Source organism: Oncorhynchus gorbuscha, unplaced genomic scaffold, assembly GCF_021184085.1.
Source record: "Oncorhynchus gorbuscha isolate QuinsamMale2020 ecotype Even-year unplaced genomic scaffold, OgorEven_v1.0 Un_scaffold_2591, whole genome shotgun sequence".
NCBI lineage: Eukaryota > Metazoa > Chordata > Actinopteri > Salmoniformes > Salmonidae > Oncorhynchus > Oncorhynchus gorbuscha.
In genome coordinates this window covers 32,226-55,964 of record NW_025747059.1, presented here as the reverse complement: position 1 = coordinate 55,964, position 23,739 = coordinate 32,226, and the positions used below count along the sequence as shown (strand labels likewise).

At 44.7% G+C, this 23,739-nt stretch overlaps 1 protein-coding gene across 1 annotated transcript; it reads left to right on the top strand.

Annotated features, from left to right (window-relative positions):
• Positions 1-16,377: 16,377 nt before the first annotated feature.
• Positions 16,378-20,282, top strand: LOC124026102 (beta-microseminoprotein-like). Its single transcript, XM_046339273.1, has 5 exons — positions 16,378-16,594; positions 16,681-16,737; positions 17,057-17,138; positions 17,817-17,937; positions 19,875-20,282. The coding sequence occupies exons 2-5, from the start codon at positions 16,735-16,737 to the stop codon at positions 20,002-20,004; spliced, it is 336 nt and encodes a 111-aa protein (XP_046195229.1). The 5' UTR covers positions 16,378-16,594; positions 16,681-16,734; the 3' UTR covers positions 20,005-20,282.
• The last annotated feature ends 3,457 nt before the right edge of the window (positions 20,283-23,739 follow it).

The window sequence follows — 23,739 nt, the reverse complement described above, 5'->3', positions numbered from 1 at the left end:
TTATGAAGTGTAATCAACCCAACAATACCATGACATATTGTATTGTGTGTGTGCTGGCAAATGGAGACCACTGGATCACTCAGGGCGTCCCGAACGGTGCAGCCTATGTGCCCTGGTCACTGAGTGAACTATCCTGGCTAAATCAATACATTGATTGACTAGACCCCGTAGCTAGTTCTGCCATGCAACAACACACCAATGTTGCATTATTCCAGACCCGTCTACAGTGTGTTGGTCTCGACGTTGGATACGTTTTTACTCGGTCTTGACTCCATGTCAGACACTAGCTTCTGTTCCCATCCAATTTCCGACAGATTTTCATACAAACAGTCTAAAATCCGAATAAATAAATCATTCGCATTTTCCCATCAGTGGTGTTTCCACCAAACTGACTTTTTTGTATTAATTAATTTTTATATATATATTTTTTTAAATGTTTTAAAAAAATGTATAATACAAAATGATCAACTTTACACCGCTACATCAAACATGTCTAAAAAAACAGGTATAAACAAGAAAATACTAAATACATACAGAAAATAAAATATATAAATAATATTTTAAAAACACAATTCTAGTGCAATTCTAGGCCTTGGACGTGCGCTCTAGTCAACTGTTCGAAGATACTTTGCGGGTAGTCTACATTTATGAAATGATTATGGATAAGATTGAGAATATTTTTAGTTGTGAAACGGCAGTCAAGCATCGATCATCATGTCACCAGAATCAGACCTTCGATATTTATTGGAAAGGTGTAGCCTTCACCACCCTGTTAAATTGGAAAGAACATGGATGAACACTAACGCCGTTTTTTCCCTAATTACTCACAGATCGATTTTATGACAAACAATGTATATGTCCTCTACTATTAGCAACTGGAATTTCGGTTCTAGAATAAATGACAAAAACATTTAATAGACCAAGAACGGAATTTCAGCAAAATTACGCAGCCTGGTCTCAGAGCATTTCGTATTATTCTGTACGTTGGACGACGGGGCGGGAGAAACCCAGCCTTGGGATGAAAGTAACAGCTGTCGAGAAGTGCACAATATCTGTCTTATTTGAATATTTCTGTTTAGTAATGCTTGTTACTTTCAACAAATGTACTATCAGCCATCATTTCATGTTTCTATTGAGTTCAGTAATTCATGCTATAGGTTAAAAAATATGAAAATGAACCATGCTTCAACATCGCAATGTTGCGCAAACACAACAATTTGCCTTACAATATGAATCAGTCTAAAATGTATCAGATAACAGCTATATTAACCATCATTTTCTCATCTCACTTTAATGGAAATGTAGTAGGATATCTTCCTCTCCATTTTCCATGACTATTCATGCTAAGCCAATCAGGTGCGCTCCAACTGTCCTTGTCATGCACAATCCTCGTGTCTTGGTAGAATAAACGTTTTTATTATTTTCACAAACGACAAACTCATCAGGCTTATCACATTTTCATGGCTTGACACAAGGTAATTAACCCCCAGAATCATAAAGAAATATATTTTTAATAACCCCTAACCTGTCGATAAAAGCTTATGTGAGTAGCTGATTCATCAAGTGAATTGATTAAGGCATAATTCTAATGATATCATATAGAATTTTCTAACATTCAGTCACTTGTTGATATTTGGCATTATAAAAGCAGTGTCAACTAGAGAAGACAATGGCCTGTGTTAAAACATTTACCCAATTTTATTCCAGGTCATCAGTTAACATTGTGTTTCTTTCGTCCCACCCATCTCTCCTGTAACTTCTCCCAGGCTAATGTCGCGTTCAAAAGAACTGGGAACTCAGAACTCAGAAATCTCTAACTACCGACTCACTGGGAACTCAAAACAAAAAAAAACTATCCCTGACTGGGAAAAATAGTTTTGAACGGTCATCCTCTATCTAGAGCTCCGACTTTCTGACCGGAAGATCATGGACGTCATGCTTTGACCTTGTATTTTTCAGAGTTCAACAACGCACCACAGCACCCATGAATAGCTAGCATGATACTTGAAACCTATGCTGTCATTTAGTCACTAGATGGTTAAAAAAAATTACATATGTTAGGAACCTTGAACAACTAAAACACAACTCTACAGTTCAAAACCACTTTTTATTGATAACTTCGCAAAACATGGTCGGACTGGGCTGTTTTTTTTGCAGGGAGCTCGTCCTCCGCGTTAGGTTCATGCTTCTGTCTTATCTGAGAAAATGGCCGTGTTACTTTCGTCCCATGTTACGTTTGTCCCGGCTCTCCCTTCATAATTTGTTTTATTTTAGCCTAATTAACATGGTTTCCTGGGTCGTAGTGGGGGGACCACACACCATATCATCGTGTGACTCCAAGTTTACTTTGATATGATGGTTATCATATCAATATTTGTGAAAAAAGGCGGTTCAACTGCCATTTCCTGCATAATTAATTTGACCAACAAAATAATATCCCACCATGTCGAAAAACACTTTCTGTCGGCATTTGTAAAATTGTATCAAAACTTCCTCTTTCCATCACTTTTGGCATAACACCTGTGGATGAATGCTATGACTTTACTGGCATAACACCTGTGGATGAATACGCTATGACTTTACTGGCATAACACCTGTGGCATAACATGATGAATACGCTATGACTTTACTGGCATAACACCTGTGATGGATGACTTTACTGGCATAACACCTGTGGATGAATACGCTTTGACTTGTGTGGTGGTACAGACTGGGAAGGCTGAGGGTTATATGGACCAGTGTGGTGGTACAGACTGGGAAGGCTGAGGGTTATATGGACCAGTGTGGTGGTACAGACTGGGAAGGCTGAGGGTTATATGGACCAGTGTGGTGGTACAGACTGGGAAGGCTGAGGGTTATATGGACCAGTGTGGTGGTACAGACTGGGAAGGCTGAGGGTTTTATTGACCAGTGTGGTGGTACAGACTGGGAAGGCTGAGGGTTATATGGACCAGTGTGGTGGTACAGACTGGGAAGGCTGAGGGTTATATGGACCAGTGTGGTGGTACAGACTGGGAAGGCTGAGGGTTATATAGACCAGTGTGGTGGTACAGACTGGGAAGGCTGAGGGTTATATACAGACCAGTGTGGTGGTACAGACTGGGAAGGCTGAGGGTTATATGGACCAGTGTGGTGGTACAGACTGGGAAGGCTGAGGGTTATGGACCAGTGTGGTGGACCAGTGTGGTGGTACAGACTGGGAAGGCTGAGGGTTATATAGACCAGTGTGGTGGTACAGACTGTTATATGGACCAGTGTGGTGGTACAGACTGGGAAGGCTGAGGGTTATATGGACCAGTGTGGTGGTACAGACTGGGAAGGCTGAGCGTTATATGGTACAGACTGGGAAGGCTGAAGGTTATACGGACCAGCGTGGTGGTACAGACTGGGAAGGCTGAGGGTTTTATTGACCAGACATTTAGTGGGTGCTAGAATAAAAGCTGTGTATGCTACTCACGCCTGGCAGCGTGACATGTCCCCATTGCCTTGACAATAGCAGTTCATGCAATTTATTTATTTTACTAGGCAAGTCAGTTAAGAACAAATTCTTATTTTCAATGACGGCCTAGGAACAGTGGGTTAACTGCCTGTTCAGGGGCAGAACGACAGATTTTGTACCTTGTCAGCTCGGGGATTTGAACTTGCAACCTTTCGGTTACTAGTCCAATGCTCTAACCTTGCTGCCTCACTGGTCCTCCAGCGGGACCCGATATCATGCCACGTCCCATCCTTGTCGTAAAGACACTGCCTCATGCCTAAACAAGGAAACAATAAATAAATAAAATATTTGTTGTGATGTCATGCCACATCCAAGAAACATCAGTCCATAACAATGTGAAATGAGGTTAAAGGTCATGTGGAGGACCACTGAAATAAAAACCCGAAAATCGCATCATAATATTTCTATAAGAGGGGTTCTTTTTTTGGGGTTATTAAATATACCGGTGTTTTGTGTACTTGTGTGTGTACTTTTATGTGTGTGTGGGTAGGTGTGTTAGCAGCTGGTTATCTTTGTCCTTTACCTGGTTCTGCTGGTTTAAACAGTGCACACAGGACTACAGCCAGAGCCAAGGACCTCTACTCAGGGAAAAGAAGTGACACATTTCAACATTTGGCGCTAGTAGGTCATTCATTGACCCTACTCTAGATCTCTAGGTAACACACGTACCTTTCAGTATGTTGTTCCATTGTTACTTTCCTATTATGTCATTTAAAATGTCCAATATTTATTATGTCCATATTATGATGAACAAAATATCAATCACAGGAGTAGAGTACTGAACATAACCAAAACCAATACTGCCTGATGACTGAGGGTTATAATGAAGGGAGAGTAATCAGGGTGGTGATGAAGTCCAGGTGTGCTTAACAATGGGGAGCAGGTGTGCTTAACGATGGGGAGTAGGTGTGCTTAACAATGGGGAGCAGGTGTGCTTAATGATGGGGAGCAGGTGTGCTTAACGATGGGGAGCAGGTGTGCTTAACAATGGGGAGCAGGTGTGCTTAACGATGGGGAGCAGGTGTGCTTAACAATGGGGAGCAGGTGTGCTTAACGATGGGGAGCAGGTGTGCTTAACGATGGGGAGCAGGTGTGCTTAACGATGGGGAACAGGTGTGCTTAACGATGGGGAGCAGGTGTGCTTAACGATGGGGAGCAGGTGTGCTTAACGATGGGGAGCAGGTGTGCTTAACGATGGGGAGCAGGTGTGCAAAATGATGGTTGCCAGGTGTGCAAAATGATGGTTGCCAGGTGTGCAAAATGATGGTTGCCAGGTGTGCAAAATGTGGGATGCCAGGTGTACAAAATGTGGGATGCCAGGTGTGCACAATGATGGTTGCCAGATGTGCAAAATGTGGGATGCCAGGTGTGCTTAACGATGGGGAGCAGGTGTGCAAAATGCGGGATGCCAGGTGTGCAAAATGTGGGATGCCAGGTGTGCAAAATGTGGGATGCCAGGTGTGCTTAACGATGGGGAGCAGGTGTGCAAAATTCGGGATGCCAGGTGTGCAAAATGCGGGATGCCAGTTGTGCAAAATGATGTTTGCCAGGTGTGCAAAATGTGGGATGCCAGGTGTGCAAAATGTGGGATGCCAGGACCGGTGGTTAGTAGACCGGCGATGTCGAGCCCTGGAGGAAGGGAGCAGGAGTAAGCGTGACGGGCTGCAATGTTCTTGCTCACTGTTCTCACTGGTGACGGACTGTGTGTCCCAAATGGCACCTGGGCCAAGAAACACAACCCGATGAGTCCAAATTTGAGATTTTTGGTTCCAACCACCATGTCTTTGTGAGACGCAGAGTAGATGAACGGATGATCTCCGCACATGTAGTTCCCACCGTGAAGCATGGAGGAGGAGGTGTGATGGTGCCTTGCTGGTGACACTGTCTGGGATTTATTTAGAATTAAAAGCACACTTAACCAGCATGGTTACCACAGCATTCTTCAGTGATACGCCATACCATCTGGTTTGCGCTTAGTGGGACTATCATTTGTTTTTCAACAGGACAATGACCCAACACACCTCCAGACTGTGTAAGGTCTATTTTATCAAGAAGGAGAGTGATGGAGTGCTGCATCAGATGACCTGGCCTCCACAATCACCTGGCCTCAACCCAATTGAGATAGTTTGAGATGAGTTGGACCCCAGAGTGAAGGAAAAGCAGCATATGTGGGAACTCCTTCAAGACTGTTGAAAAAGCATTCCAGATTAAATTGGTTGAGAGAATGACAAGAGTGTGCAAAGCTGTAAACAAGGCAAAGGGTGGCTACTTTGTTGAGTCTCAAATATAAAATGGAACACTTTTTGGGCTACTATTTTGGGCTAATATTTCATAGTTTTGATGTCATCACTATTATTCTACAATGTAGAAAATAGTAAGAACAAAGAAAAACCATTGAATGAGTAGATGTGTCCAAACTTTTGACTGGTACTATATATGTATGTATATTCTTTTACTGCTCTAGGGATATAATAATTGTTTGGATAACCTTATTTATTATTATGTATTGATTTTTATATTTTGATTGTTTCACTCTTTATGCGATGCACACTACAGAGAACACTGGAAGACGAAATTATCACTGAATTATCACAGTGAATTTTTGTAATGTTTGTTTATCTGTCAATTAATCCCATATGGGAAGGGTTGCCAACTGGCGATGTGACACGAAAATAACATTTCATTCATTCATTCATTCAATAGTCCATAATTCACATTACACAGGCCTTCCTGAGGTTGAAATTGCTGCTCACGTCTCACAATATAATGCCCTATTTCTAGAGAACAAAACTGCTGTTCCTCACACTATTCATTATTCTATATTCCCCGGGGTTCTATTCATTATTCTATATTCCCCAGGGTTCTATTCATTATTCTATATTCCCCAGGGTTCTATTCATTATTCTATATTCCCCAGGGTTCTATCATTACTCTACTATTCCCCAGGGTTCTATTCTATATTCCCCAGGGTTCTATTCATTATTCTCTATTCCCCAGGGTTCTATGAATTATTCTATATTCCCCAGGGTTCTATTCATTCATCTATATTCCCCAGGGTTTCTATTATTACAGGGTTCTATTATTCTTATTCCCCAGGGTTCTATTCATTATTCTACATTCCCCAGGGTTCTATTCATTATTCTATATTCCCCAGGGTTCTATTCTATTCTCTATTTCTATGGTTTATTCATTAATCTCTATTCCCCAGGGTTCAATTCATTATTCTCTATTCCCCAGGGTTCTATTCATTAATCTCTATTCCCCAGGGTTCTATTCATTAATCTCTATTTCCCAGGGTTCATTCATTATTCATTATCTCAGAGCCCAGAGCCAGGGTTCTATTCATTAATCTCTATTCCCCAGGGTTATATTCATTAATCTCTATTCCCCAGGGTTATATTCAACAATCTATATTCCCCAGGGTTCTATTCATTAATCTCTATTATTCTCATTATTCCCCAGGGTTCTATTCATTAATTCTATTCCCCAGGGTTCTATTCCCAGGGTTCTATTCATTCCCCTGGGTTATATTCATTTATCTCTATTCCCCAGGGTTCTATTCTATATTCCCCAGGATTCTATTCTATATTCCCCAGGGTTCTATTCATTATTCCCTATTCCCCAGGGTTCTATTCATTAATCTCTATTCCCCAGGGTTCTATTAATTATTCTATATTCCCCAGGGTTCTATTAATTATTCTCTATTCCCCAGGGTTCTATTCATTATTCAATATTCCCCAGGGTTCTATTCATTAATCCTATTCCCCAGGGTTCTAACTATTACGATTCCCCAGGGTTCAATTAATTAATCTCTATTCCCCAGGGTTCTATTCTGAATCTTATTCCCCAGGGTTCTATTCACTAATTACAGTAGTTCTATTAACCATCTCTATTCTCAGGGTTCTATTCATTATTCTATATCTAGGGAGGGTTCTATTCATTAATCTCTATTAGGGTTCTCTATATTGGGTTCTAACTATAATATTCCCCAGGGTTCTATTCATTAATCTCTATTCCCCAGGGTTCTATTAATTATTCTATATTCCCCAGGGTTCTATTAATTATTCTCTATTCCCCAGGGTTCTATTCATTATTCTCTATTCCCCAGGGTTCTATTCATTAATCTCTATTCCCCAGGGTTCTATTAATTATTCTCTATTCCCCAGGGTTCTATTAATTAATCTCTATTCCCCAGGGTTCTATTCATTATTCTAATATTTCCCAGGCTCTAATAATTATTCTATAACCAGGGTTCTATTCATTATTCTATTCCCAGGGTTTATTCAATTCTAATATTCCCAAGGTTCTATTCAATAATCATATTCTATATTCCCCAGGGTTCTGAATTCATTAATCTCTATTAATACAGGGTTCTATTCATTAATCTCTATTCCCCAGGGTTCATTATTCATTAATCTCTATTGTTCTATTCATTATTCTATATTCTGAATTCCCATCTCTATTCCCCTAACTATTCCCCAGGGTTCTATTCATTATTCTATATTCCCCAGGGTTCTATTCATTCATCCTATTCCCCAGGGTTCTATTCATTCATCTGAATCCCAGGGTTTATTCATTCATCTCTATTCCCCAGGGTTCTATTCCTCTATAACCACCAGGGTTCTATTATTATCTCTATTCCCCAGGGTTTATTCATTAACTATTTACAAGGTTCTATTCATTAATCCACCCCAGGGTTCTATTCATTATTCTGATTCCCATTATTCCTAATCTCTAATACAAGGTTCTATTCATTAACCACTTGCCCAGGGTTCTATTCAATAATCTGATTCCCATTATTAATAATAATATGCCAAGGTGCTTTTATCCAATAACCACTTACAGTCATCATACATTCTGAATGGATTATTCCTAACTAATACAAGGTGCTGCCCAGAAACTATATTCATTCATCTCTATCCCCCAGGGTTATATTCAACTAATCTAATTACAAGGTTCTATTCATTAACCATTCCCCAGGATTCTATTCATTATCTATTGAGGGTTCTATTCATTAATCTCTATTCCCTAACTATTCATTACTATATTCCCCAGGGTTCTGTTTTTGTTATATGTTTGGGTAACCACCTGTCATGGGTTTATATCTGAATCCCATTTTTCCTAACTAGCTACAAGGCTTGGCTGCCTGCCCAATAAGCAGTTGTCTGTGAATCCCCTTCCTAACTGAATACCTGTCTTTGTGTTAGTCCCAGAATAATTACCTCTTTGTTGTTTTCATTTCAGTTATCTGAATACCGCATTTTCTTCTAAAAGTCATGATAACCACAGCTGCATTTCTCTGACTCTCTTCAAACAGCAGACGAAGTTCATTACAAGGGTTCTATTCATTATTCTCTATTCCCCAGGGTTCTATTAATTATTCTCTATTCCCCAGGGTTCTATTCATTATTCTCTATTACAAGGATGTTCTATTCATTATTCTATATTAGGGTTCTATTCATTATTCTAACTAATACAGGGACTCATTAATATCTATTCCCAGGGATACAAGGTTCTATTCATTCAATAACCACCTATTCCATATTGGAACCCATTATTCCTTAGTAGTGCCCCTGGTCAAAAGTAGTGCACTATATAGGGACTAAGGGAGAAACGCTGCATTTTCCTTAACTGCTGAATTCCCATTAGTCTCAATGGGCCTATTCCTAACTAATACAAGGTGCTGCCCAATAACCACTGCTCTTGTTGGCATTTTCCCCAGCTATATCTGAATTCCATTATTCCTAATAATACACCGCTCTGCTGCCCAATAACCACCTCTCATATATATCTGAATCCCATTATTCCTAACTAATACAAGGTTCCCAATACTCATATATCTGAATCCCATTATACAAGGTGCTGCCCAATAACCACCTCTCATATATATCTGAATCCCATTATTCCTAACTAATACAAGGTGCTGCCCAATAACCACCTCTCATATATCTGCTGTCATACCATTCTGTAGGGTGATGTTGTTTCAGAAGACTGAAAAAAAATCTGAAAACGTTGTAACGGCTCTCTTCTATCTCCTCCTCTGACGAAGAGGTAGAACAAGGATCGGAATAAAATGCAGCGTGGTGGTTACTCATGTTCTTTAATGAAACTGAACGATACATGAAATAACTTATAATATTACATAACAACAAACAGAACGAGAAAACCTATACAGCCTGTCTGGTGAACAACTACACAGAGACAGGAACAATCACCCACGAAAACACTCACAGAATATGGCTGCTTAAATATGGCTCCCAATCAGAGACAACGATAATCACCTGACTCTGATTGAGAACCGCCTCAGGCAGCCATAGACTAATTAGACACCCCACAAAACCCCAAGACAAAAAACACACCACAATAACCCATGTCACACCCTGGCCTGACCAAATAAATAAAGAAAACACAAAATACTAAGACCAAGGCGTGACAGAACCCCCCCCCCCCCCCCCCTAAGGTGCGGACTCCCAGACGCACCTCAAAACCATAGGGAGGGTCCGGGTGGGCGTCTGTCCATGGTGGCGGCTCCGGCTCGGGACGTGGACCCCACTCCATTAATGTCCTAGTTCCTCCCCCTCGCGTCCTGGGATAATCCACCCTCGCCGCCGACCATGGTCTAATAGTCCTCACCCAGAACCCCACTGGACTGAGGCAGCTCGGGACTGAGGGGCAGCTCGGGACTGAGGGGTAGCTCGGGACTGAGGGGTAGCTCGGGACTGAGGGGTAGCTCGGGACTGAGGGGAAGCTCGGGACTGAGGGGAAGCTCGGGACTGAGGGGCAGCTCAGTACTGAGGGGAAGCCCAGCACTGCGGGAAAGCCCAGCACTGAGAGGAAGCTCAGCACTGAGAGGAAGCTCAGCACTGAGAGGAAGCTCAGGCAGGTAGTTGGCTCTTGCAGATCCTGGCTGGCTGGCGGATCTGGAAGAGTCTGGTTGACTGGCAGATCTGGAAGTCTGGTTGACTGGCAGATCTGGAAGAGTCTGGCTGACTGGCGGATCTGGAAGCTGCTCTGGCTGCTCCATGCAGACTGGCAGCTCTGGCTGCTCCATGCAGACTGGCAGCTCTGGCTGCTCCATGCAGACTGGCAGCTCTGGCTGCTCTATGCAGACTGGCAGCTCTGGCTGCTCCATGCAGACTGGCAGCTCTGGCTGCTCTATGCAGACTGGCAGCTCTGGCAGCTCCATGCAGACTGGCAGCTCTGGCTGCTCTATGCAGACTGGCAGCTCTATGCAGACTGGCAGCTCTGGCTGCTCCATGCAACCTGGCAGCTCTGGCTGCTCTATGCAGACTGGCAGCTCCATGCAGACTGGCAGCTCTGGCTGCTCCATGCAACCTGGCAGCTCTGGCTGCTCCATGCAGACTGACAGCTCTGGCTGCTCCATACAGACTGGCAGCTCTGGCTGCTCCATGCAGTCTGACAGCTCAGGCTGCTCCATGCAGACTGGCAGCTCAGGCTGCGCTGAACAGGCAGGAGACTCCGGCAGCGCTGGAGAGAAGGAAGGCTCTGGCTGCGCTAAACAGGCGGGAGACTCCGCCAGCGCAGGAGAGGAGAAAGGCTCCGACAGCGCTGAACAGGCGGGAGACTCCGGCAGCGCTGGAGAGGCGAGGCGCACTGTAGGCCTGATGCGTGGTGCTGGCACTGGTGAAGCTGGATAGAGAACATGCACAGGAAGCCTGGTGCGGGGAGCTGCCACCGGAGGACTGGTGTGTGGAGGTGGCTCTGGATAGACCGGACCGTGCAGGTGCACTGGAGCTCTTGAGCACCGAGCCTGCCCAACCTTACCTGGCTCGATGCCCACTCTAGCCCGGCCAATACGAAGAGCTGGTATGAACCGCACCGGGCTATGCACCCGCACTGGAAACACTGTGCGCTCCATAGCATAACACGGTGCCTGCCCGGTATCTCTATCCCCCGGTAAGCACAGGGGATTTGCGCAGGTCTCCTATCTGGCATAGCCATACTCCCTGTGAACCACCCCCCAATACATTTTTGGGGCTGACTCTCAGGCTTCCATCCGCTTCGCCGTACTGCCTCCTCATACCAGCGCCTCTCCACTTTCCCAGCCTCCAGTTCTTCCTTGGGGCGGCGATGTTCTCCAGGCTAAGCCCAAGGTCCTTCACCGTCCAGTTCGTCCTCCCATGTCCAGTCCCTCTCTCGCTGCACCTTGGTGCGGCTACACTCCCCTGGTTTAGCCCAGGGTCCTCTCCCGTCGAGGATTTCCTCCCAAGTCCAGAAATTCTTGTCACGCTGCTCCTGCTGCCGCTGTTGCCTGTTACCACGTTGCTTGGTCCATTTGTGGTGGGTGATTCTGTAACGGCTCTCTTCTATCTCCTCCTCTGACGAAGAGGTAGAACAAGGATCGGACCAAAATGCAGCGTGGTGGTTACGCATGTTCTTTAATGAAACTGAACGATACATGAAATAACTTATAATATTACAAAACAACAAACGCAACGAGAAAACCTATACAGCCTGTCTGGTGAACAACTACACACAGAGACAGGAACAATCACCCACGCAAACACTCACAGAATATGGCTGCCTAAATATGGCTCCCAATCAGAGACAACGATAATCACCTGACTCTGATTGAGAACCGCCTCAGGCAGCCATAGACTAATTAGACACCCCAGAAAACCCCAAGTCAAAAAACACACCACAATAACCCATGTCACACCCTGGCCTGACCAAAGAAAGAAAGAAAACACAAAATACTAAGACCAAGACGTGACAAACGTCTTATTTCTTTTTATATCTCCTGTGTTTTTGTTCTACCTTGTTATTTTTAATATTACATCGTTACTGCATTGTTGGGTTTAGAGTTTGCAAGAAAGGCATTTCACTGTATTTGTGCACGTGACATTAAAACTGGAAACTGGTCCTATGGGGTAAAGTGTCGGTTAAAATTCAGTTACAGTGCACATGCAAAACAATACCTTGAACCGTTTTGCGACGCTGTCCCGTCCCTGGTATGAGGAGAATGGTTTTTCCTTGTTGTATTTTTTCCACAAATCATTGTTCAAATGTCATTGAATTGCTGCCATTTGAACAATGATTTGTTAAGTAATAATAACACAACATTATTATCATTGTTAAACCAGGGAAGGAACAGCATTGCAACATTGTTTATCACAAGTGTGTTTCCTTTTGATAACAGCATGTTACAACACATCACACACTACATACTAGTGTCTATGTGACTCCACTTCTTATTGGACTTAGCAATAGTGATCACCGATTTCACCAGAATTACAAGATCGCTCAAAAGCCACACCCCTTGGTTGAGCAACTACAAGAACTTGTGTTACATCTAGTATAAAATGGTAAGAAGACATGGACTTGACTCCTGATCACACAGACCAGCTCCAGCATCTTGTCTTGACTCCTGATCACACAGACCAGCTCCAGCATCTTGTCTTGACTCCTGATTACACAGACCAGCTCCAGCATCTTGTCTTGACTCCTGATCACACAGACCAGCTCCAGCATCTTGTCTTGACTCCTGATCACACAGACCAGCTCCAGCATCTTGTCTTGACTCCCGATCACACAGACCAGCTCCAGATCCAGCATCTTGTCTTGACTCCTGATCACACAGACCAGCTCCAGCATCTTGTCTTGACTCCTGATCACACAGACCAGCTCCAGCATCTTGTCTTGACTCCCGATCACACAGACCAGCTCCAGATCCAGCATCTTGTCTTGACTCCTGATCACACAGACCAGCTCCAGCATCTTGTCTTGACTCCCGATCACACAGACCAGCTCCAGATCCAGCATCTTGTCTTGACTCCTGATCACACAGACCAGCTCCAGCATCATGTCTTGACTCCTGATCACACAGACCAGCTCCAGCATCTTGTCTTGACTCCTGATCACACAGACCAGCTCCAGCATCTTGTCTTGACTCCTGATCACACAGACCAGCTCCAGCATTTTGTCTGGACTCCTGATCACACAGACCAGCTCCAGCATCTTGTCTTGACTCCTGATCACACAGACCAGCTCCAGATCCAGCATCTTGTCTTGACTCCTGATCACACAGACCAGCTCCAGCATCTTGTCTTGACTCCTGATCACACAGACCAGCTCCAGCATCTTGTCTTGACTCCTGATCACACAGACCAGCTCCAGCATCTTGTCTTGACTCCTGATCACACAGACCAGCTCCAGCATCTTGTCTTGACTCCTGATCACACAGACCAGCTTGTCTTGTCTTTGGCATCATTAAACTGAAGATTAATCTTTATCAAAGATTCTCTGTAATTATTATTACGTGATTAAACTACTTAATCGTGTAACTGTAATTAACTAGGAAATCGGGGCACCAAGGAAAATATTCAGATTACAAAGTTATAATATTCCTAATATAACTTTCAGATATTTTAATATCTGATCAATTGGTCTTCTGATTAATGAATTATTATTTACCTCACGTTGTCACACCCTGAGCTTAGAGCTTCTTATGTCTCTATTTTGGTTTGGTCAGAGTGTGATTTGGGTGGACATTCTATGTTCCTTTTTCTATGTTTTGTATTTCTTTGTTTTGGCCGGGTATGGTTCTCAATCAGGGACAGCTGTCTATCGTTGTCTCTGATTGGGAACCATACTTAGGTAGCTTTTTCCCACCATTGTTTTGTGGGTAGTTGTTTTCTGCACCAGACAGGACTGTTTTGTTTATTTCTCTTTGTTATTTTGTTATAGTGTTCAGTTACAATAAAAAGGCATGAACACTTACCACGCCGCGCTTTGGTCCAATTCCTCTTCTTCAGATGACGACACCCGTGACACACGTTAATCTCATTCCAAACGTCGTAAATTGTTGGTTATCTGCACGAACCCAGTCTTCACTATGAGTCATCAATACATCAATCGTCTTAAAATCATTTATTTACTAACTAATTCACAGAAATGCATAACACAAACAAAGTAGATATGGTTACAAAGAAATTATAGGGGAGTGTGCCCTAGTGGGCTAAACCGGCATGGGGGCTTGTTAGACAGAGGGACTGATAGGGGCGCGAAAGATAAGAGACACTATAAAGTTGATCATTATAACAATTGAAATGCCAATCCTTTGCACATGAACGCTAACTCATTTGGGAATAATTGCAATCAATATATATATTTACGCTCAGTGTGTCGTCAGGATCTCTGTTGGAGAGTTTGTCCTCTCTCTCTCTCTCTCTCTCTCTCTCTCTCTCTCTCTCTCTCTCTCTCTCTCTCTCTCTCTCTCTCTCTCTCTGTCTCTCTCGTGGTTAGAATGGATAGTTCAGAGTGACGATGTTTCTGCGGTTGTTGGCTCAATGATACCGAATTCCTAGCTGCAGACTAGTAATTAATATCAAAGACTTGTTCTTATTCTGTCCGTATCGATAGTCTAAGAGTTTAACCACGTGGGATGGATAAAAGATTCAGCAATCTACTTAAACCTTATTTCCCTCTGTGATAGAGGTACTGGTCTGGTCTCAAACCTTGGCCCTCTTGTTATCGAGGTAAGCTGGTCTGGTGATAGAAAACCCAGGTGGGGGTTTTATTCGAAACATAGAAAAGGCTGTCTCAGGAGGCACAGACAGGTGAAACTTTAAACAGAAATACAGTTTTCTCACATTAACATCATTACATAGCATCATATCATTTCACAAATAGTATCATCTTTACTCATTCATCTTATACAACAATTAGATGTAAGCCTCATAATTGAGGCTATTGTATAAACAGTGTTATGGTAATGTGGCCGTATTGTCTCCCATGAGTTTCACAAAATTGTACCAAACGGACCAGTTCGTAGCTGGATTCTTCACCGATCTTTTATACATTCTCCAGAACATAAATATTGTTCGTATCTCCCATTCTGTGAGGTGGAAGAAATTCCTTTGTTCTCTCTATGAAAACTCACTCTCTCTATACTGTCTGGCCCTGAGACAGGATTCTCCTCCAGGAATTTACAACCTCTCTGACCACAGCAGCCTGGTTGTGGGAGACAGAGGTAGGGGGATGATGCAGAGGTAGGGGATAGTGCAGAGGGAGGGGGAATAGCTTGCACATTATTAGAACATTTGAAAGGAACATTTTTTTCCCTAATTTTACAAAGTTTGGTTTTGGAATATGTTGGGAGCTGCAAAGACAATTAAAAAAAATATTATTATTTACATTTTTTTACCCCCTTTTCTCCCCAATTGTTAGTATCCCGAAAGGGTCTTCTCACTATCTTGTCTCATCGCTAATGAACCATCAGTACTGGACAATTTGATTAATCATACCTGGGAATTAAACTTTAAATTAACCTGGGAAGTTGGTTCATCTAGGTTACAATTGCAAAGTTTAAGATGTATAATTTAATTGGAAGAACCTAGAAAGGTATGTTCAACAAATAAATAAATTGAATGAGACAATGATACCCAAGCAATTGAGATTGCTGGATTATCATCGTAGTGAATGTACCTAACATTACTTTTATGGTACACTTTCCCCTCAGGCCACAGCCATATGGGATTCCCACTGGAGGCGGGACTGATTGATTGTGCTTTGCAAAAGAAGATTTTACTGATTGATCAAATCTAATGAATAATCAAACCTGTATAGGACATCTGGGAATTACACTTTAAATTAACCTGAGAGCTTTGCTTCATCTAAGTTAATGTGGAAAACAATTCATATTGTCTCATTGTAGAAGCCAAATCAATTTGGATATTATTTAAAAGATCCACTTAAATCAGGCAATTTCACTTGTTAGTTAAATTGTATGAGACGTCGATATTCAGTCAATTGCGATTGGCTGGATTTCTTAACGTGATCCAGTTTGGATTTCCCCTACTTCTTTTGAGAGATGTATTTGCGATTATTCACCACCAGTGATGCAGAATGCTGAAATCAAACGGAAGTACAATGGGCGGGACTTCCGTCGCGCAAGGCGGAGGAATTTAAACGGGACACAGGAAGAGAAAATATTGTTTCTCTTTTTTTTAGCTTAGCATCTCGTGCAAACTAATCCTAATTTGTTCAGAAATATCACTTCCAAGGACAAAATTGGGTTAATGTGAGAAGACCTTTTCGGCGTCCATTGCTAGCGCCAGCGTCTTGTTACTGAAGGTAAGAGACTGGTGGTTTCCTTCTCTTGTTGTGCTTATTGTCTGATGTTATGGGGGAGGATTATTGAATGACACCTCACTCTACAGCTCAACAGAACCTACAGAATCTACCTGTGAATCCAGTCTAAATTCCTGTCAATCATGGTAAGTTCCTTCTATCATTGCATGTTATGTATGAGGAATTAGAAATTACTTTAGGTTATTTTATTACCCAGAGATCTAGAGGGTTAATGACCTATCACCTCCACATTTTAAAATGTGTCAGTTCACTTTGCTAGTTCATCATCTTTAATGTTGAGACGGTTTGATGAAAGGCCTATGTTTTATTGCCCTCGGTCTGCATCTATGTATCCTGTGTGTATATTCTCTTCATTGTGGTCAGAAAGTACTGTACATGTAGCCTACTTGGAGAATAAAGGTGATTCTGATAACATATGCTTTTTCCTTCTTTCTCCTCGGGAAGAGGTCCTTGGCTGTCGCTGTAATCCTGTGTGCACTGCTACCACTGTTCCATGCTGGCTGCTGGTTTGAACAAGCTAAACCAGGTAAAGGACAAAGATAACCAGCTGTTAACACACACACACAACCATAGGGCTCTAGGCAAAAGTAGTTGGTGTTGTACACACACACACACACACACACACACACACACACACACACACACACACACACACACACACACACACACACACACACACACACACACACACACACACACACACACACACACACACACCCCTGTACATTTATAAATTTAATAAAAGAACTGCTTATACCAAATCATTGTGATTTTTAGTGTTTTATATTTGTATTTTATGACCTGTAAAGAGCATCTCATTTCATATTGTTATGCAATTATGTTTCTAATACACTTGAATCTCGAATCTCATTGAAAAGACAACAAACACAGTGATATGTTATATTGTTTCCTTGTTTAGGCATGAGGCAGTGTCTTTACGACAAGGATGGGACGTGGCATAATACCGGGTCCCGCTGGAGGACCAGTGATATGTTATATTGTTTCCTTGTTTAGGCATGAGGCAGTGTCTTTACGACAAGGATGGGACGTGGCATGATACCGGGTCCCGCTGGAGGACCAGTGATAAGTTATATTGTTTCCTTGTTTAGGCATGAGGCAGTGTCTTTACGACAAGGATGGGACGTGGCATGATACCGGGTCCCGCTGGAGGACCAGTGCTAAGTTATATTGTTTCCTTGTTTAGGCATGAGGCAGTGTCTTTACGACAAGGATGGGACGTGGCATGATACCGGGTCCCGCTGGAGGACCAGTGATTGCATGAACTGCTATTGTCAAGCCAACGGGGACATGCAATGCTGTCAGGCGTGAGTAGCATACACCGCTTTTATTCTAGCACCCACTAAATGTCTGGTCAATAAAACCCTCAGCCTTCCCAGTCTGTACCACCACACTGGTCTATATAACCCTCAGCCTTCCCAGTCTGTACCACCACACTGGTCTATATAACCCTCAGCCTTCCCAGTCTGTGCCACCACACTGGTCTATATAACCCTCAGCCTTCCCAGTCTGTACCACCACACTGGTCCATATAACCCTCAGGCTTCCCAGTCTGTACCACCACACTGGTCCATATAACCCTCAGCCTTCCCAGTCTGTACCACCACACTGGTCCATATAACCCTCAGCCTTCCCAGTCTGTACCACCACACTGGTCTATATAACCCTCTGCCTTCCCAGTGTGTACCACCACACTGGTCCATATAACCCTCAGCCTTCCCAGTCTGTATCACCACACTGGTCCATATAACCCTCAGCCTTCCCAGTCTGTACCAACACACTGGTCCATATAACCCTCAGCCTTCCCAGTCTGTAACACCACACTGGTCCATATAACTCTCAGCCTTCCCAGTCTGTACCACCACACTGGTCCATATAACTCTCAGCCTTCCCAGTCTGTACCACCGCACTGGTCCATATAACCCTCAGCCTTCCCAGTCTGTACCACCACACTGGTCCATATAACCCTCAGCCTTCCCAGTCTGTACCACCACACTGGTCTATATAACCCTCAGCCTTCCCAGTCTGTAATACCTACATGTTTCAAGCAGACCACCATAAGCCCTGTGCCAAAGACCACCGAAGTAACCTGCCTAAATGACTATCGCCCTGTAGCTCTCACATCTGTAGCCATGAAGTGCTTTGAAAGGCTGGTCATGACTCGCATCAACACTATCATCCCGGAAACCCTAGACCCACTCCTCTCCCTCAACATGAGCAAGACAAAGGAGCTGATCGTGTACTACAGGCAAAGGAGGGCCGAACATGCCCCCATTCACATCGACGGGGCTGTAGTGGAGAGGGTCGTGGACTACAGGAGAAGGAGAGCCGGACAGGCCCCCATTCACATCGACGGGGCTGTGGTGGAGCGGGTCGAGAGCTTCCAGTGTCCACATCACCAACAAACTATCATGGTCCAAACACACCAAGACAGTGGTGAAGACTATTCCCCCCCAGGAGATGGAAAAGATTTGGCATGGGTCCTCAGATCCTCAAATAGTTATACAGCTGCACCATCGAGAGCATCTTGACTGGCTGCATCACCACTTGGTATGGCAACTGCTCGGCCTCTGACTAAAATGCGCTACAGAAGGTGGTGCGTATGTCCCAGTACATCACTAGGGTCAAGCTCCCTGCCATCCAAGACCTCTATACCAGGCAGTGTCAGAGGCCCAAATTTGATTTCAAAGACTCCAGCCACCCAAGTCATTGTCTATTCTCTCTGCTATCGCCACGGCAAGCGGTACCAGAATGCCAAGTCTAGGTCCAAAAGGCTCCTTAACAGCTTCTACCCCCAAACCATAAGTTTCCTGAACAATTAATCAAATGGAGGCCCGAACGGTGTTTAATCTATGCATAGTCACTTTACCTCTACCTACATGTACAAATGACCTCAATTACCTCGACTAACCTGTACCCCGTACATTAATTCAGTACCCACTGTACATATCCTCGTTGTTTTATTGTGTTACTTTTTAAAACTTTAGTTTATTTAGTAAATATTTTCTTAACTGCATTGTAAGGAAGCATTTCACGGTACGGTCTACATCTGTTGAATTCCAGCGCACATGACAAATAATATTTGATTTGAGAATGAGTGAGTGAGTGAGTGAGTGAGTGAGTGAGTGAGTGAGTGAGTGAGTGAGTGAGTGAGTGAGTGAGTGAGTGAGTGAGTGAGTGAGTGAGTGATAGTCCATACATTGTTTTACCAAAGCATTTGCTAATGTTGATTGTTTGCTTGCAGGTATTCTGAGCCCACAAGATTTCCTGATGATTGTATGATGGAGCTTGACCAAAAGGCATGTAAATACAATGTGTTCAAGAAGACTGACCGCTCCACTCCATGCCCCATCTACGGCGGTAAGGGGAAGTGATGGCTCTTCTTCCCCCGTGCTCTCAGGGAATGAAGACCGACCGCTCCACTCCATGCCCCATCTACGGCGGTAAGGGGAAGTGATTGCTCTTCTTCCCCCGTGCTCTCAGGGAATGAAGACCGACCGCTCCACTCCATGCCCCATCTACGGCGGTAAGGGGAAGTGATGGCTCTTCTTCCCCCGTGCTCTCAGGGAATGAAGACCGACCGCTCCACTCCATGCCCTATCTACGGCGGTAAGGGGAAGTGATGGCTCTTCTTCCCCCGTGCTCTCAGGGAATGAAGAAGCTCCACTCCATGCCCCATCTACGGCGGTAAGGGGAAGTGATGGCTCTTCTTCCCCCGTGCTCTCAGGGAATGAAGACCGACCGCTCCACTCCATGCCCCATCTCCCCGGCTCTCAGGGTGAAGACCGACCGCTCCACTCCATGGGGAAGGGGTGATGGCCTTTCTTCCCCCGTGCTCTCAGGGAATGAAGACCGCTCCACTCCATGCCCCATCTACGGTGGTAAGGGGAAGTGATGGCCTTTCTTCCCCCGTGCTCCATGCCCCATCCTATCTACGGCGGTAAGGGGAAGTGATGGCCTTTCTTCCCCCGTGTTCTCAGGGAATGAAGACCGACCGCTCCACTCCATGCCCCATCTACGGCGGTAAGGGGAAGTGATGGCCTTTCTTCCCCCGTGTTCTCAGGGAATGAAGACCGACCGCTCCACTCCATGCCCCATCTACGGTGGTAAGGGGAAGTGATGGCCTTTCTTCCCCCGTGCTCTCAGGGAATGAAGACCGACCGCTCCACTCCATGCCCAATCTACGGCGGTAAGGGGAAGTGATGGCCATGCCCAATCTACGGCGGTAAGGGGAAGTGATTCTTCCCCCGTGTTCTCAGGGAATGAAGAATGAAAGGGAAAATTACAGTAATTGTTTTATAGATTTAATTGACATAATTGTTAGCTTAGCTCAGCCATACTGTCGGGTAACTTTCTGTTACTGTAATGATTGAAAAGCCATACTGTAATGTGTCTATCATTGAAGATCTGTTATCATCTGCGCTGACTGTGTCATGAGAAGAACCTGGGTTCAAATACTATCTGAACCTGTGAGCGTTTGATCTGTCCTGCCTGGAGTGCCAGATGGGCGGAGTTAGCTATTTTGGGACAATTCTATTGGTTCACAAAGCCAGTGTTTCCTGACCCTGGACCTCGTACCCCCAACAGTACAAATGTTTACTGTAAACCTGGACAAGCACACTTGATTCAACTTGTTAACTAATCATAAAGCCTTCAATGAGTTGACTGAGTTGTGTTTGTCCAGGGCTACAGTTAAAATGTGTTATGTTGGGGGTACTGGAGGACCAGGGTTGGGCTGTTGGGGGTACTGGAGGACCAGGGTTGGGCTGTTGGGGGTACTGGAGGACCAGGGTTGGGCTGTTGGGGGTACTGGAGGACCAGGGTTGGGCTGTTGGGGGTACTGGAGGACCAGGGTTGGGCTGTTGGGGGTACTGGAGGACCAGGGTTGGGCTGTTGGGGGTACTGGAGGACCAGGGTTGGGCTGTTGGGGGTACTGGAGGACCAGGGTTGGGCTGTTGGGGGTACTGGAGGACCAGGGTTGGGGGTACTGGAGGACCAGGGTTGGGGGTACTGGAAGACCAGGGTTGGGGGTACTGGAAGACCAGGGTTGGGGGTACTGGAAGACCAGGGTTGGGGGTACTGGAAGACCAGGGTTGGGGGTACTGGAAGACCAGGGTTGGGGGTACTGGAAGACCAGGGTTTGGGGTACTGGAAGACCAGGGTTGGGCTGTTAGGTGTACTGGAGGACCAGGGTTGGGGGTACTGGAAGACCAGGGTTGGGGGTACTGGAGGACCAGGGTTGGGGGTACTGGAGGACCAGGGTTGGGGGTACTGGAAGACCAGGGTTGGGGGTACTGGAGGACCAGGGTTGGGGGTACTGGAAGACCAGGGTTGGGGGTACTGGAAGACCAGGGTTGGGGGTACTGGAAGACCAGGGTTGGGGGTACTGGAGGACCAGGGTTGGGGGTACTGGAGGACCAGGGTTGGGGGTACTGGAGGACCAGGGGTTGGGGGTACTGGAGGACCAGGGTTGGGGGTACTGGAGGACCAGGGGTTGGGGGTACTGGAGGACCAGGGTTGGGGGTACTGGAGGACCAGGGTTGGGGGTACTGGAGGACCAGGGTTGGGAAACACTGCATTTAGCCATGCAAGCTCAATCAATTAAGATTAAGTATTTGAAATGATTTCAAATAGTATTTGAACCCAGGTCTGTTGAAGACACACAAGCTGCATAATTAACATGAAGTGTTGATATATAACCTTGAATGATAATAATACTGTTTCTCAATGCTTTCTTATTAGTCCATAGCCATAAAGATGGATATTGATATGCTGTTTCTCCTATGGTTCCCGACCCACAATGCAGTTGCTTTGGATACATTCTGTCATTTAATGTCAATAAATCTATACAATCAAGGTTGTCTTGTCCTTGGGGCTTATGTGTAGAAACTCTAAAACCCTGGTCACATGACATAGGAGCTGACTTCCTCTTCCTCTGTGGTGTCACATGGAGTAGTTCACTCTGAGCAGGTTTGATGAAATATTGCAGGCTCAGTTGAACATTTCCTGAATTAACTAAGGGGTCATTATTGTGTTTAACTACTACTAACTAGGGCCACCAATGGGGACAACCACCAACCACACTCCAGTTAGCTCTACTACATGTATTTGCATCACAGGAGGTTGGTGGCACCTTAATTGGGGAGGGTGGGCTCATGGTAATGGCTGGAGCGGAATTAATGGAATGGTATCAAATGCATCAAACATTCCATTAGTTCCGTTCCAGCCATTATTATGAGCCTTCCTTCACTCAGCAGCCTCCTGTGATTTATGTGTGAGTCACCCTGCCTGCCCCCTGTGTTTCTGAATCTGTGCTACATGTCCGGACATGTCTACAACTGGGTTTAGGGAGAATTAAAGGTGCTGTCCTGCTGGGAGTAGACAGTTAAGAGGAGAGTTAAAGGTAATGTCCTGCTGGGAGTATTCAGACAGGACAGACAGTGTGGTGCATGGCAAGTTCCTATATAATAACAGGTTTTATTCTATAGTATTTCAGGAATGTAGTACTTAAATCATCTCTGCTTCTCATGTCTCAATGCTGTTTGAACTTTAAAGGTTAAGGAGAAGACACCACGCGGTATTTCCTTTGAGGAAACTGGTCACTTTGGAGCGACTGATCTGATCTCACATCTGTTCTCAACGTCGAGAAGACAAATATCACAGTTTTACACAGTTAAGGTGAGTTGAATACCTAAATGTGAGATACCTGAAAGCGTCCCGAATGGCATCCTATTCCCTATGTAGTGCGTTCCATTTGACCGGAAGCCCGCCCTACAGGGTTTTATTTAGGACACAACCCATTCATGCCACTTAAGGCCAGAGAGGTATCAACAAAGTTTGGGGGATTAAATTCTATTATCTGGGGTAGAGCTAGGGGAGGTCTGGGGGAGAGCTAGGGGAGGTCTGGGGGAGAGCTAGGGGAGGTCTGGGGGAGAGCTAGGGAAGGTCTGGGGAGAGCTAGGGGAGGTCTGGGGTAGAGCTAGGGGAGGTCTGGGGAGAGATGCCCTCTCTCCCTCCTCCCTCCTTCGTGTGTGAGCGTAGTCTGGTGCGGGTGTGTGTGTGTGTGTATCTGTCTGTACAAGCTATTCACTTACTTTCTATCTTCCACC